The sequence below is a fragment of the Taudactylus pleione genome, unplaced genomic scaffold (assembly GCF_031769625.1).
Source record: "Taudactylus pleione unplaced genomic scaffold, aTauple2 ptg001186l, whole genome shotgun sequence".
In the NCBI taxonomy this organism is placed as follows: Eukaryota; Metazoa; Chordata; class Amphibia; order Anura; family Myobatrachidae; genus Taudactylus; species Taudactylus pleione.
This window is the reverse complement of record NW_028285587.1, coordinates 284,507-301,641: the sequence shown is the minus strand read 5'-3', so window position 1 is coordinate 301,641 and position 17,135 is coordinate 284,507. Positions and strand designations below refer to the sequence as shown.

General features: G+C 42.9%; 1 protein-coding gene across 1 annotated transcript in view; it reads right to left on the bottom strand.

Annotated features, from left to right (window-relative positions):
* Positions 1-3,595: 3,595 nt before the first annotated feature.
* LOC148451061 (uncharacterized) overlaps positions 3,596-17,135 on the bottom strand; it is a 220,026-nt gene continuing 206,486 nt past the window's right edge. The window contains exons 16-17 of the mRNA XM_088462311.1: positions 4,571-5,676; positions 3,596-4,498 (exon numbers count right to left, since the gene is read on the bottom strand). Coding sequence (XP_088318437.1) covers positions 3,596-4,498; positions 4,571-5,676 — 2,009 coding nt within the window. The remainder of the gene's footprint in view (positions 4,499-4,570; positions 5,677-17,135) is intronic.

The window sequence follows — 17,135 nt, the reverse complement described above, 5'->3', positions numbered from 1 at the left end:
GGATCTCGATAATAATTTTTAGTTTACAAGATGCTGAGCCCTTTATAATGAATATGATTCTATTAATCTCATATCTATCTAATATCTATTCATATCATCTATTTTTCTCAAATCTATCTAATATCTATTCATCTCATATATATCTAATATCTATCTCATATCAGTGTACTTTTTAATTCATTTTACTTTTTTTTCTATGTAGTGAGATAATTTGATGATGTGATTTATGCTTATTATATTTTTTTGGGAGAACTTAGTGATAGATGCTTATGTCATTTGTTTATAAGTATTTTGTATTATAGCTTGTTTATGTGCATTGTGTTTGTCTTTAATTATCCTTTACACTTTATGTAAGTGTTAAGACATGTTTTTAGTAAGTATATTTGTTATTACTGCCTGGGGGTTTGATTGTTTATGCATTTTATTGTGAAATGTGTGCATAAACTCATGGGTAAAGTAGCACTGAGATAGGCTCATTAACCTAGAAGTGACATTTGTGCTACTTTGTATGAGCACTGAATGCTACTAGAGGAACACCCAGAGGTGAGGAGGCATGTGCGCATACCAGGGTGAGGCACATTAGCAGAGATTACCAGAAGTGGTTTTGGGAGTGAGACTGTTACTAGAGGAACACCTAGAGGTAAGGAGGCATGTGGGCATATCAGGTGAGGCACATTAGAGAGATTATTGGAAGTGGTGTTGGTAATGAGATTGTTACTAGAGGAACACCTGGAGGTAAGGAGGCATGTGTGCATACCAGGGTGAGGTGTATTAGCAGAGATTACCAGAAGTGGAGTTGGGAGTGAGATTGTTACTAGAGGAACACCAGGAGGTAAGGAGGCATGTGTGCATACCAGGTGAGGCACATTAGAGATTACCAGAAGTGGTGTTGGGAGTGAGATTGTTACTAGAGGAACACCCAGAGGTGAGGAGGCATGTGTACATACCAGGGTGAGGTGCATTAGAGATTACCAGAAGTGGTGTTGGGAGTGAGATTGTTACTAGAGGAACACCCAGAGGTGAGGAGGCATGGGTGCGCATACCAGGGTGAGGTGCATTAGAGATTACCAGAAGTGGTGTTGGGAGTGAGATTGTTACCAGAGGAACACCCAGAGGTGAGGAGGCATGTGTGCATACCACGGTGAAAATGCGTTAGTAGAGATTACCAGAAGTGGTGTTGCGAGTGAGACTGTTACATGTACATACAGGTGAGCGCTACCATCAGTCCTGTGTCATGCCAACAGTAAAGCATCCTGAGACCATTCATGTGTGGGGTTTCTTCTCAGCCAAGGGAGTGGGATCACTCACAATTTTGCCTAAGAACACAGCCATGAATAAAGAATGTTACCAAACATCCTCCAAAAGCAACTTCTCCCATCCATCCAAGAACAGTTTGGTGAGGAACAATACCTTTTCCAGCATGATGGAGCACCTTGCCATAAGGCAAAAGTGATAAATAAGTGGCTCGGGGAACATCAAAATTTTGGGTCCATGGCTAGAAAACTCCCCAGACCTTAATCCCATTGAGAACTTGTGGTCAATTCTCAAAAGGTGGGTGGACAAACATAAACCCACAAATTCTGACAAACTCCAAGCATTGATTAGGCAAGTATGTGCGGCCATCAGTCAGTACGTGGCCCAGAAGTTGAGTGACAGCATGCCAGGGCGAATTGCAGGTCTTGAAAAAGAAGGGTCAACACTGCAAATATTGACTCTTTGCAAAACTTAATGATTTTGTCAATAAAAGCCTTTGGCACTTATGTAATGCTGTAATGTTACTTCAGTATACCATAGTAACATCTGACAGTATACCATAGTAACATCTGACAAAAAGGTCTAGAAATACTGAAGCAGAAAACTTTGTGAAAACCAATACTTGTGTCATTCTGAAAACTTTGGGCCACGGCTGTAGATATATATCATACTGTATATTCTGCCATGTTCAAGGTTAGATATTTTAATTTAGGAAAAGCACTCGCTTAAGTTAAAGCAATAAAAAGTTAGTTTATTACCACCAGACAGTATTCTGACAGGCGATTGGTATCACATCCCAATTGTCAATGTTTAGGTCCCTTACGGATCATTTTCAAGACAACTCACCAGTATCTCACAAGATGCCAGTTTAATAGACATAATTTTATCCTTTGGTCCATAAGACCTTCCAGCCCTCAGTAGCTGGCGCTGCCCAGCCCTTGGTACCATTCCAGGTTATTCCCTGAACTTACATTTCAATAAAAACTAGAAAATAAAGGTGTTTTAAATATTGTGACAGGTAGTGTATATATACAGATCTCTCTGTGTATATATACAGATCTCAGTGTATACATACAGATCTCTCGGTGTGTATATAGATCTCAGTGTATACATACAGATCTTGGTGTATATATACAGATCTGTGTATACATACAGATCTCTCAGTGTATATATACCTCTTGTTTTATTGGGCGGCCCCCAGGCCGCTTGCTAAGCTGTGGGTGACCACCCACAGCTTTAGCGGGCGGCCAGGTGATGGTCGCAACCATAGGGTTTGCGACAAGACCCTTGTGGTAGGTTCTTGTTCCCACAAGCCCCAGTGAGCTTCCTGCTCTAATAGAGCACGAAGCTCACTAATGACATCACAAGTGATGTCAGTAGGGCCGCCCAAATGGCAGGCGTTCCTTCAGGAGCACCTCCATTTGGTCAGCCACCCCCCCTCCCCACCAACATTGACAGCCGCCCCATTTTGTTGCGAGCCCCGGAGCGAGTGATATCTCGCTCACTGCGGGGCTCACGCATGCGCACTGCCCGGCCATCGACCCGCTTGCGAGCACATAGCGCTCGCGAGTGGATCTGACTGGCAGGCGCTACTTAACTATCCTTGCAGATCACTTACACCCATTCAGGTCATACATTCAGATGGAAACGGGCTCTTCCAGCACAACAAGCCATCACAAGGCTCCATAGCCAACAGATTATGGCTGGAGGGGTTAGTGCAGACAATGCCTATCTACACCGTACTACAGAGCTTGTGGTGTCAATGCATCATCCTATGACAGCTGTAATCCCACAGAGAGCAGGACCTACAGGTTTCTGCTACGGGTATATAACAGAGTAAGGGAACTACAATACATTCCACACATGCGTCATCTGTTCCAGTGTGGTTGATAACACGTCATTTATATATGTGAATAGTCATTGTATACCATGTTAATATACTGTGTGATGGTAACTTTGAATTGCCTTCCATAACTCAGTGTTGTAATTACCCTGTGTGAGTAGAATCTGTACATTCTTTGTTTTTATTCCATTTACATTTAAAAACAAAAGTATTTTTACTATGCATGGTGGCATAGTGGATAGAATTGTTGCCTCATGGTGCTGGGGTGTCAGGTACTATTCCTAAAGCCGATTTGTGTGGAGTATATATGTTCTCTCAATGACTGATTACTCAGAATAGCAACTGTGCACATCCAAGATGGCTGTCTTGCCTTATACAAATATGCAGTGTTTTAAATCCTATTGGGAGAAAGGTGCTATATACACAAATAATGTCATTAGTTTATCTTAAATGTAACATTTTAATACATGCCTGTTTCATGTCTACCAATTAAGGAAATTAAACTGTGACTTTCTGATGCGTTACAACAGCTGGTGTGTGACTTTTCTGATGTCTAATAAGATCAGATGATTGTGAAAAATATTTCCCACACTTAGAACATGGAAATGGCTTCTCCCCTGTGTGAGTTCTCTGATGTTTAACAAGATCTGATTTCTGTATAAAACATTTCCCACACTCAGAACATGGAAATGGCTTGTCGCCTGTGTGTGTTTTCTGATGTCTAACACAATCTGATCTCTGTATAAAACATTTCCCACACTCAGAACATTGAAATGGCTTCTCACCCATGTGGCTTCTCTCATGTATAACAAGAGGTGATTTATGTGTATAACATTTTCCACACTCAGAACACTGAAATGGCTTCTCACCTGTGTGACTTCTCTCATGTACAACAAGAGCTGATTTATGTGTATAACATTTTCCACACTCAGAGCATGGAAATGGTTTCTCACCTTTGTGACTTCTCTGATGTTGAACAAGATGTGATTTATGTGAAAAGCATTTTCCACACTCAGAGCATAGAAGTGGCATCTCACCTGTGTGACTTCTCTGATGCTCAACAAGATGAGATTTAAGTTTAAAACATTTCTCACATTCGGAACATGAATATGGTTTCTCACCTGTGTGATTTCTCTCATGTATAATAAGCTGTGATTTTTGTGTAAAACTTTTCCCACACTCAGAGCATGGAAATGGCCTCTCACCTGTGTGACTTCTTTTCTTATGTCCAGCAAGAGAAGACTGGTTTGTAAAACATTTTCCACACTCACAGCATGGAAATGGTTTCTCACCCGTGTGACTTCTCTGATGTATAATCAACTGGGATTCCTGTGTAAAACTTTTCCCACACTCAGAACATGGAAATGGTTTTATACCTGTGTGACTTCTTTGATGTGTAACCTGTGCAAAACTTTTCAAATTCTCAAAACATGGAAATTGTTTCTCATCTGTGTAACTTCTCTGATGTGCAACAAGAGCGGATTTATTTGTGAAACGTTTCCCACACTCAGAGCAATGGAATGGTTTCTCACCTGTGTGACTTCTCTGATGTATATTAAGATGTGATTTCTCATTAAAACATTTTCCACACTCAGAGCATGGGTATGGTTTTTCACCTGTGTGGACTCTTTCATGTATAGCAAGAGCTGATTTGCTGATAAAACATTTCCCACACTCAGAACATGGAAATGGTTTCTCACCTGTGTGACTTTTCTTGTGCCTAACAAGTTGTGAGCTCTGTGTAAAACATCTCCCACACTCAGAACATGGAAATGGTTTCTCACCTGTGTGTGTTCTCTGATGTATAACAAGATATGATTTCTGTGCAAAGCATTTCTCACACTCAGAGCATGAAAATGGATTCTCACCTGTGTGACTTCTTTCATGTATAACAAGATCTGATTTTCGTGGGAAACTTTTCCCACACTCAGAACATGGAAATGGCAGCTCACCTGTGTGACTTCTCTCATGAATAATAAGACCTTGTTTGTGTGCAAAACATTTCCCACACTCAGAGCATGGATATGGTTTCTCACCTGTGTGACTTCTTTTATGTCTAACAAGATATGATTTTAGTGAAAAACTTTTCCCACATTCAGAGCATGGAAATGGCCTCTCACCTTTGTGACGTTTCTCATGTCTAAGAAGATATAATTTCAGAGTAAAACATTTCCCACACTCAGAACATGGAAATGGCCTCTCACCTGTGTGACGTCTCTGATGTGCAACAAGATATGATTTCACAGTAAAACATTTCCCACAGTTAGAGCATGGAAATGGCCTCTCACCTCTGTGACTAGTCTCAACTAGGTTATCTGTAAAACAATTCTGAAATTCAGAAGAGGAAATTATTGCATCACTGCCATGATCTGTACTTTGTGAAGCAATATGAGAGTTACCAGAAGAACATTCCTCAAGAATAGAGGGATCAGATGGTATATCTGCACTGTGAAGTGCTGGATGTATATTTAGGGTAACGTGGTTTTCTTCTGGAGACCGTGTGATGTTCCTATCTTCTAATTTCATATGAGGAGACCACACGAGATGCTCCTCCAAAGTATTCCTTGTATTGTGTCCATCTAGTAGAAATAAAATAGTTAACCAAGAATACCACAACAAAGGCATCACTAATCAATATTTATCTCACCCCTATTCCCATAGGTTTTTGCTTCGTACAACCTAATGCAGAACACTTTGGGCTGGTACCGCTCACACTAATAAATATAATACAGGAGAAGAAAGGAGACAAGGGGAGCTTTGCTGAGTGATGCACTATAGAACATATATTTTACTTTACCACATTTACATTGTATTGGTACTTGCATTAAAATGAATTCAGAACATGTTCCCACATAGCATAATATATGTATTTTGGAAATCATTATTTAATCCATTTGTCCTACTAATGCAGAGACATAAAAACAGCTAAAATAAAATAATTTGTGGAAAAGTTGGGTTAGTAATTAGTGATCAAACATTGCCGTTATGTTAAAGCTCTAAAATATCGTTTACCACTTGCGATAATTAATATGAACGTGTAACATTCTCAATAAATGTAGTTATTTTGGTTGAACTATTCACGCTAGGTAATACACATTATTATTGGCAGCAGGCTGATATGTAATAAGCCAGTCACTGTGACACGTTATTATGTGCGGCAGGCTGATATGTAATAAGCCAGTCACTGTGACACGTTATTATGTGCAGCAGGTCGATATGTAATAAGCCAGTCACTGTGACATGTTATTATGTGCAGCAGGCTGATATGTAATAAGCCAGTCACTGTGACACATTATTATGTGCAGCAGGCTGATATGTAATAAGCCAGTCACTGTGACACGTTATTATGTGCAGCAGGTCGATATGTAATAAGCCAGTCACTGTGACACGTTATTATGTGCAGGAGGCTGATATGTAATAAGCCAGTCACTGTGACACGTTATTATGTGCAGCAGGCTGATACGTAATAAGCCAGTCACTGTGACACGTTATTATGTGCGGCAGGCTGATATGTAATAAGCCAGTCACTGTGATATGTTATTATGTGCGGCAGGCTGATATGTAATAAGCCAGTCACTGTGACACGTTATTATGTGCAGCAGGCTGATATGTAATAAGCCAGTCACTGTGACACGTTATCATGTGCAGCAGGCTGATATGTAATAAGCCAGTCACTGTGACACGTTATTATGTGCAGCAGGCTGATATGTAATAAGCCAGTCACTGTGACACGTTATTATGTGCAGCAGGCTGATGTGTAATAAGCCAGTCACTGTGACACGTTATTATGTGCAGCAGGCTGATATGTAATAAGCCAGTCACTGTGACACGTTATTATGTGCAGCAGGCTGATATGTAATAAGCCAGTCACTGTGACACGTTATTATGTGCGGCAGGCTGATACGTAATAAACCAGTCACTGTGACACGTTATTATGTGCGGCAGGCTGATATGTAATAAGCCAGTCACTGTGACACGTTATTATGTGCGGCAGGCTGATATGTAATAAGCCAGTCACTGTGACACGTTATTATGTGCAGCAGGCTGATGTGTAATAAGCCAGTCACTGTGACACGTTATTATGTGCAGCAGGCTGATGTGTAATAAGCCAGTCACTGTGACACGTTATTATGTGCAGCAGGCCGATATATAATAAGCCAGTCACTGTGACACGTTATTATGTGCAGCAGGCTGATATGTAATAAGCCAGTCACTGTGACACGTTATTATGTGCAGCAGGCTGATATGTAATAAGCCAGTCACTGTGACACGTTATGTGCAGCAGGCTGATATGTAATAAGCCAGTCACTGTGACACGTTATTATGAGCAGCAGGCTATGTAATAAGCCAGTCACTGTGACACGTTATTATGTGCAGCAGGCTGATCTGTAATAAGCCAGTCACTGTGACACGTTATTATGTGCAGCAGGCCGATATGTAATAAGCCAGTCACTGTGACACGTAATTATGAGCAGCAGGCTGATATGTAATAAGCCAGTCACTGGGACACGTTATCATGAGTGGCAGGCTGATATGAAAAAAGCCAATCACTGTGACACGTTATGTGCAGCAGGCTGATATGTAATAACCCAGTCACTGTGACACGTTATATGCAGCAGGCTGATATGTAATAAGCCAGTCACTGTGACACGTTATTATGTGCAGCAGGCTGATATGTAATAAGCCAGTCACTGTGACACGTTATTATGTGCAGCAGGCTGATATGTAATAAGCCAGTCACTGTGATATGTTATGTTCGGCAGGCTGATATGTAATAAGCCAGTCACTGTGACACGTTATTATGTGCAGCAGGCTGATATGTAATAAGCCAGTCACTGTGACATGTTATTATGTGCAGCAGGCTGATATGTAATAAGCCAGTCACTGTGACACGATATGTGCAGCAGGCTGATATGTAATAAGCCAGTCACTGTGACACGTTATTATGAGCAGCAAGCTATGTAATAAGCCAGTCACTGTGACACGTTATTATGTGCAGCAGGCTGATCTGTAATAAGCCAGTCACTGTGACACGTTATTATGTGCAGCAGGCCGATATGTAATAAGCCAGTCACTATGACACGTAATTATGAGCAGCAGGCTGATATGTAATAAGCCAGTCACTGGGACACGTTATCATGAGTGGCAGGCTGATATGTAATAAGCCAATCACTGTGACACGTTATGTGCAGCAGGCTGATATGTAATAACCGAGTCACTGTGACACGTTATATGCAGCAGGCTGATATGTAATAAGCCAGTCACTGTGACACGTTATTATGTGCAGCAGGCTGATATGTAATAAGCCAGTCACTGTGACACGTTATTATGTGCAGCAGGCTGATATGTAATAAGCCAGTCACTGTGATATGTTATTATGTGCGGCAGGCTGATATGTAATAAGCCAGTCACTGTGACACGTTATTATGTGCAGCAGGCTGATGTGTAATAAGCCAGTCACTGTGACACGTTATTATGTGCAGCAGGCTGATATGTAATAAGCCAGTCACTGTGACACGTTATTATGTGCAGCAGGCTGATGTGTAATAAGCCAGTCACTGTGACACGTTATTATGTGCAGCAGGCCGATATGTAATAAGCCAGTCACTGTGACACGTTATTATGTGCAGCAGGCCGATATGTAATAAGCCAGTCACTGTGACACGTCATTATGTGCAGCAGGCTGATATGTAATAAGCCAGTCACTGTGACACGTTATTATGTGCAGCAGGCTGATATGTAATAAGCCAGTCACTGTGACACGTTATGTGCAGCAGGCTGATATGTAATAAGCCAGTCACTGTGACACGTTATTATGAGCAGCAGGCTATGTAATAAGCCAGTCACTGTGACACGTTATTATGTGCAGCAGGCTGATCTGTAATAAGCCAGTCACTGTGACACGTTATTATGTGCAGCAGGCCGATATGTAGTAAGCCAGTCACTGTGACACGTAATTATGAGCAGCAGGCTGATATGTAATAAGCCAGTCACTGGGACACGTTATCATGAGTGGCAGGCTGATATGTAATAAGCCAATCACTGTGACACGTTATGTGCAGCAGGCTGATATGTAATAACCCAGTCACTGTGACACATTATATGCAGCATGCTGATATGTAATAAGCCAGTCACTGTGACACGTTATTATGTGCAGCAGGCTGATATGTAATAAGCCAGTCACTGTGACACGTTATTATGTGCAGCAGGCTGATATGTAATAAGCCAGTCACTGTGATATGTTATTATGTGCGGCAGGCTGATATGTAATAAGCCAGTCACTGTGACACGTTATTATGTGCAGCAGGCTGATATGTAATAAGCCAGTCACTGTGACACGTTATTATGTGCAGCAGGCTGATATGTAATAAGCCAGTCACTGTGACACGATATGTGCAGCAGGCTGATATGTAATAAGCCAGTCACTGTGACACGTTATTATGAGCAGCAGGCTATGTAATAAGCCAGTCACTGTGACACGTTATTATGTGCAGCAGGCTGATATGTAATAAGCCAGTCACTGTGACACGTTATTATGAGCAGCAGGCTATGTAATAAGCCAGTCACTGTGACACGTTATTATGTGCAGCAGGCTGATCTGTAATAAGCCAGTCACTGTGACACGTTATTATGTGCAGCAGGCCGATATGTAATAAGCCAGTCACTGTGACACGTAATTATGAGCAGCAGGCTGATATGTAATAAGCCAGTCACTGGGACACGTTATCATGAGTGGCAGGCTGATATGTAATAAGCCAATCACTGTGACACGTTATGTGCAGCAGGCTGATATGTAATAACCCAGTCACTGTGACACGTTATATGCAGCAGGCTGATATGTAATAAGCCAGTCACTGTGACACGTTATTATGTGCAGCAGGCTGATAAGTAATAAGCTAGTCACTGTGACACGTTATTATGTGCAGCAGGCTGATATGTAATAAGCCAGTCACTGTGATATGTTATTATGTGCGGCAGGCTGATATGTAATAAGCCAGTCACTGTGACACGTTATTATGTGCAGCAGGCTGATATGTAATAAGCCAGTCACTGTGACACGTTATTATGTGCAGCAGGCTGATATGTAATAAGCCAGTCACTGTGACACGATATGTGCAGCAGGCTGATATGTAATAAGCCAGTCACTGTGACACGTTATTATGAGCAGCAGGCTATGTAATAAGCCAGTCACTGTGACACGTTATTATGTGCAGCAGGCTGATATGTAATAAGCCAGTCACTGTGACACGTTATTATGAGCAGCAGGCTATGTAATAAGCCAGTCACTGTGACACGTTATTATGTGCAGCAGGCTGATATGTAATAAGCCAGTCACTGTGACACGTTATTATGTGCAGCAGGCCGATATGTAATAAGCCAGTCACTGTGACACGTAATTATGAGCAGCAGGCTGATATGTAATAAGCCAGTCACTGGGACACGTTATCATGAGTGGCAGGCTGATATGTAATAAGACAATCACTGTGACACGTTATGTGCAGCAGGCTGATATGTAATAACCCAGTCACTGTGATACGTTATATGCAGCAGGCTGATATGTAATAAGCCAGTCACTGTGACACGTTATTATGTGCAGCAGGCTGATATGTAATAAGCCAGTCACTGTGACACGTTATTATGTGCAGCAGGCTGATATGTAATAAGCCAGTCACTGTGATATGTTATTATGTGCGGCAGGCTGATATGTAATAAGCCAGTCACTGTGACACGTTATTATGTGTAGCAGGCTGATGTGTAATAAGCCAGTCACTGTGACACGTTATTATGTGCAGCAGGCTGATATGTAATAAGCCAGTCACTGTGACACGTTATTATGTGCAGCAGGCTGATATGTAATAAGCCAGTCACTGTGACACGTTATTATGTGCAGCAGGCTGATACGTAATAAGCCAGTCACTGTGACACGTTATTATGTGCAGCAGGCTGATATGTAATAAGCCAGTCACTGTGATATGTTATTATGTGCGGCAGGCTGATATGTAATAAGCCAGTCACTGTGACACGTTATTATGTGCAGCAGGCTGATGTGTAATAAGCCAGTCACTGTGACACGTTATTATGTGCAGCAGGCTGATGTGTAATAAGCCAGTCACTGTGACACGTTATTATGTGCAGCAGGCTGATGTGTAATAAGCCAGTCACTGTGACACGTTATGTGCAGCAGGCTGATATGTAATAAGCCAGTCATTGTGACACGTTATTATGAGCAGCAGGCTATGTAATAAGCCAGTCACTGTGACACGTTATTATGTGCAGCAGGCTGATCTGTAATAAGCCAGTCACTGTGACACGTTATTATGTGCAGCAGGCCGATATGTAATAAGCCAGTCACTGTGACACGTAATTATGAGCAGCAGGCTGATATGTAATAAGCCAGTCACTGGGACACGTTATCATGAGTGGCAGGCTGATATGTAATAAGCCAATCACTGTGACACGTTATGTGCAGCAGGCTGATATGTAATAACCCAGTCACTGTGACACGTTATATGCAGCAGGCTGATATGTAATAAGCCAGTCACTGTGACACGTTATTATGTGCAGCAGGCTGATATGTAATAAGCCAGTCACTGTGACACGTTATTATGTGCAGCACATGACTGGGGAGGTGAGGGGATCTGGGAGTGTCACAGTGACATCACTTATATACATAGTAATAATACAGGGACATGACTAGTGAGGTGAGGGGATCTGGGAGTGTCACAGTGACATCACTAATATCTATAGTAATAATACAGGGACATGACTGGGGAGATGAGGGGATCTGGGAGTGTCACAGTGACATCACTTATATCTATAGTAATAATACAGGGACATGACTGGGGAAGTGAGGGGATCTGGGAGTGTCACAGTGACATCACTTATATCTATAGTAATAATACAGGGACATGACTAGTGAGGTGAGGGGATCTGAGAGTGTCACAGTGACATCACTTATATCTATAGTAATAATACAGGGACATGACTGGGAGATGAGGGGATCTGGGAGTGTCACAGTGACATTACTTATATCTATAGTAATAATACAAAGACATGACTGGGGAGGTGAGGGGATCTGGGAGTGTCACAGTGATATCACTTATATCTACAGTAATAATACAGGGACATGATTGGGGAGGTGAGGGGATCTGGCAGTGTCACAGTGACATCACTTATATCTACAGTAATAATACAGGGACATGATTGGGGAGGTGAGAGGATCTGGGAGTGTCACAGTAACATCACTGATGTCTATAGTACTAATACAGGGACATGACGGGAGGTGAGGTGATCTGGGAGTGTCACAGTGACATCACTTATATCTATAGTAATAATACAGGGACATGACTGGGGAGGTGAGGGGATCTGGGAGCATCACAGTGACATCACTTATATCTATAGCAATAATACAGGGACATAACTGGGGAGGTGAAAGGATCTGGGAGTGTCACAGTGACATCACTTATATCTTTAGTCAAAATACAGGGACATGACTGGGGAGGTGAGGGGATCTGGGAGTGTCACAGTGACATCACTTATATCTATAGTAATAATACAGGGACATGACTAGTGAGGTGAGGGGATCTGGGAGTGTCACAGTGACATCACTTATATCTATAGTAATAATACAGGGACATGACTGGGGAGATGAGGGGATCTGGGAGTGTCACAGTGACATCACTTATATCTATAGTAATAATACAGGGACATGACTGGGGAAGTGAGGGGATCTGGGAGTGTCACAGTGACATCACTTATATCTATAGTAATAATACAGGGACATGACTAGTGAGGTGAGGGGATCTGGGAGTGTCACAGTGACATCACTTATATCTATAGTAATAATACAGGGACATGACTGGGAGATGAGGGGATCTGGGAGTGTCACAGTGACATTACTTATATCTATAGTAATAATACAAAGACATGACTGGGGAGGTGTGGGGATCTGGGAGTGTCACAGTGATATCACTTATATCTACAGTAATAATACAGGGACATGATTGGGGAGGTGAGAGGATCTGGGAGTGTCACAGTAACATCACTGATGTCTATAGTACTAATACAGGGACATGACGGGAGGTGAGGTGATCTGGGAGTGTCACAGTGACATCACTTATATCTATAGTAATAATACAGGGACATGACTGGGGAGGTGGGGGGATCTGGGAGCATCACAGTGACATCACTTATATCTATAGCAATAATACAGGGACATAACTGGGGAGGTGAAAGGATCTGGGAGTGTCACAGTGACATCACTTATATCTTTAGTCAAAATACAGGGACATGACTGGGGAGGTGAGGGGATCTGGGAGTGTCACAGTGACATCACTTATATCTATAGTAATAATACAGGGACATGACTGGGGAGGTGAGGGGATCTGGGAGTGTCACAGTAACCTCACTTATATCTATAGTAATAATACAGGGACATGACTGGGGAGGTGAGGGGATCTGGGAGTGTCACAGTGATATCACTTATATCTACAGTAATAATACAGGTACATAACTGGGGAGGTGAAAGCATCTGGGAGTGTCACAGTGACATCACTTATATCTTTAGTCAAAATACAGGGACATGACTGGGGAGGTGAGGGGATCTGGGAGTATCACAGTGAAATTTTTTGTCTATAGTAATAAGCGACCAGCAAGTAGCCGGTCTCAGATATAGTATAAGTCCCACAGTCCTCACTGGAGTTGGGATTTAGTACATTGTTTGCTGTATTTTCTTTTCTTTTTGTCACTGACACAAATATGTCAGATCTGCATACAATATACTCTACAATTTCCTATATATAGGAGATTGTTACAAGACTTGATATTGTGAAATAGTCCTCTTGTATATTACGCAAAGATAACACGTGAATAAACAACCCCATATAGGTGAAGTTTAATTGACGTTTTCATTGTTGTCTCCCCAATACTCAGGATTACACAGTAGTGAAGAAGACATCCAGCGAGTGTGAGACACCCAGCAGCCATCCCCGTGTGTCAGCAGGACTGAGCAGTACCCAGAACTCCATCACGGTGCCTCCCAGCCGCTGACTGGAAAGGTGACTGCTGGGAATGGAACATTATACAGTAACACCAGGGGATGTGTCTGGGTGATGACTGGAGAGGTGACTGCTGGGAATGGGCTATTATACAGTAACACAAGGGGATGTGTCTGGGTGATGACTGGAGAGGTGACTGCTGGGAATGGGACATTATACAGTAACACCAGGGGATGTGTCTGGGTGATGACTGTATCATTGTGTGTGTCAGGTTCCTATAAGGTGTCAGGATGTCACTGTCTGTGTCTCCATACAGGAGGGGGTGTATGTAGTGGAACACAATGGTCTGTACAAGGACGTGATGATGGAGAATCACCTGCCCCTCACATCACTGGGTAAGAGGAGACTGACATTTATTGTACAGGGGAGAGCAGGTATGGGGGCCCCTATATACACACATCACCTGATAATCACTTATAGATGTGTCGTCTTACATCTGTCCTCACTACGCCACACAGTGTGACTTGCCTGGTGGCTCACTCGGGTCCCATGCTACTCTGCTAACGTTGGGCGTCTTTCATAGAGATGTGTCCTCAAATCTAACCTAAATAACAGCACACAGTGTGACTTGTCTGGTGTGAGTGAGCCACCAGGTCCTGTGCTACTAGGACACACCAGCAGACTGTGCTGATTAACGTGATATGTGACACTTGTATATCTGTTTGCATCTATGTCTGTGTATGAAGCACAGCGGAACTTGGCATGAAAAAAAGCTGCGGCCGCTACATTGTAGCACTTCATATACAGTTTCAGAGACTCAGTCGCACACAGATATACAAGTGTTGCATGTAAATTAATCTGCTGATTACATCGCATTGTGACTTAGATGCATTTTCAGCAAAAAAAAGATGCAATAAAGTCACATGGCGCTAGCAGTGTCTCATGGGACTTGGCGCTCCGTAAAGGGATTTTTGTCTCGACTGCAGCAAAGATGTGTAAGGGCACATCTATATATACAATGTACTCAGTCACTGTGTATCTCCTACAGATGGACCCAGTATCAGAAATACCCCAGAGAGATGTCCCCGTCCTCTTTATTCACAGGATTGTACAGAGGAGAATCACAGGACCCCACAGGGGCATCAGTTAGGTGGGATTTAGGGTCTCACCAATATACCTTAATATAAGTGACTGTCACTATATAATCTGCAGAGAAGCTGTGTCTGTCTTAAACACTGATATACTGTTTAGTCTCAATTAAATCAGACATTATTGTTATATGGATCATTTAGAGTGAAAATGTTGCTGATATTAAGGCAGAAGATATAGAGGGAGAACAAGAGACATGTTTGACTGATATGAAGGCAGAAGATACAGAGGGAGAAGAAGAGACGTATGTGACTGATATGAAGGCAGAAGATACAGAGGGAGAAGAAGAGACATATGTGACTGATATGAAGGCAGAAGATATAGAGGGTGAAGAAGAGACGTATGTGACTGATATGAATGCAGGAGATATAGAGGGAGAAGAAGAGACGTATGTGACTGATATGAAGGCAGAAGATATTGATGGAGAAGAAGAGATGTATGTGACTGATATGAAGGCAGAAGATATAGCTGGAGAAGAAGAGATGTATGTGAGGAGTGATGAGCAGTGTAAGGAGGAAGAATTCCCTACAGATATCAGCACAGGTGAGTTATAAACACTTATAACATATTCTCCTTGCTCAGTCACTACATCAATGTACAAGCTTATGAGGGAATTGTATCTGCACAGTGGGGCAGTCAGGTGCCATCAGCCCCTATTTTTCTCATGCTCTCCCCCCTCACATATCACTGTGTGTTACCAGCCCAGAGATCTGACCAGTCTCCTCCCTGCAGTCTCTGGTGTATCTCATACATCAGAAGCCATCAGCCCCTATTATACTCCTGCTCTCCCCCTCACATCATGTCACTGTGTGTTACCAGCCCAGAGATCTGACCAGTCTCCTCCCCACAATCTCTGGTGTATATCATACATCAGGAGCCATCAGCCCCTATTATACTTCTGCTCTCCCCCTCACATCATGTCACTGTGTGTTACCAGCCCAGAGATCTGACCAGTCTCCTCCCTGCAGTCTCTGGTGTATCTCATACATCAGAAGCCATCAGCCCCTATTATACTCCTGCTCTCCCCCTCACATCATGTCACTGTGTGTTACCAGCCCAGAGATCTGACCAGTCTCCTCCCCACAATCTCTGGTGTATATCATACATCAGGAGCCATCAGCCCCTATTATACTTCTGCTCTCCCCCTCACATCATGTCACTGTGTGTTACCAGCCCAGAGATCTGACCAGTCTCCTCCCTGCAGTCTCTGGTGTATCTCATACATCAGAAGCCATCAGCCCCTATTATACTCCTGCTCTCCCCCTCACATCATGTCACTGTGTGTTACCAGCCCAGAGATCTGACCAGTCTCCTCCCCACACTCTCTGGTGTATCTCATACATCAGGAACCATCAGCCCCTATTATACTCCTGCTCTCCCCATCACATCATGTCACTGTGTGTTACCAGCCCAGAGATCTGACCAGTCTCCTCCCCACACTCTCTGGTGTTTCTCATACATCAGGAACCATCAGCCCCTATTATACTCCTGCTCTCCCCATCACATCATGTCACTGTGTGTTACCAGCCCAGAGATCTGACCAGTCTCCTCCCTGCAGTCTCTGGTGTATCTCATACATCAGAAGCCATCAGCCTCTATTATACTCCTGCTCTCCTCCTCACATCATGTCACTGTGTGTTACCAGCCCAGAGATCTTACCAGTCTTCTCCCCACACTCTCTGGTGTATCTCATACATCAGGAGCCATCAGCCCCTATTTTACTCCTGCTCTCCCCCCTCACATCATGTCACTGTGTGTTACCAGCCCAGACATCTGACCAGTCTTCTCCCCACACTCTCTGGTGTATCTCATACATCAGAAGCCATCAGCCTCTATTATACTCCTGATCTCCTCCTCACATCATGTCACTGTGTGTTACCAGCCCAGAGATC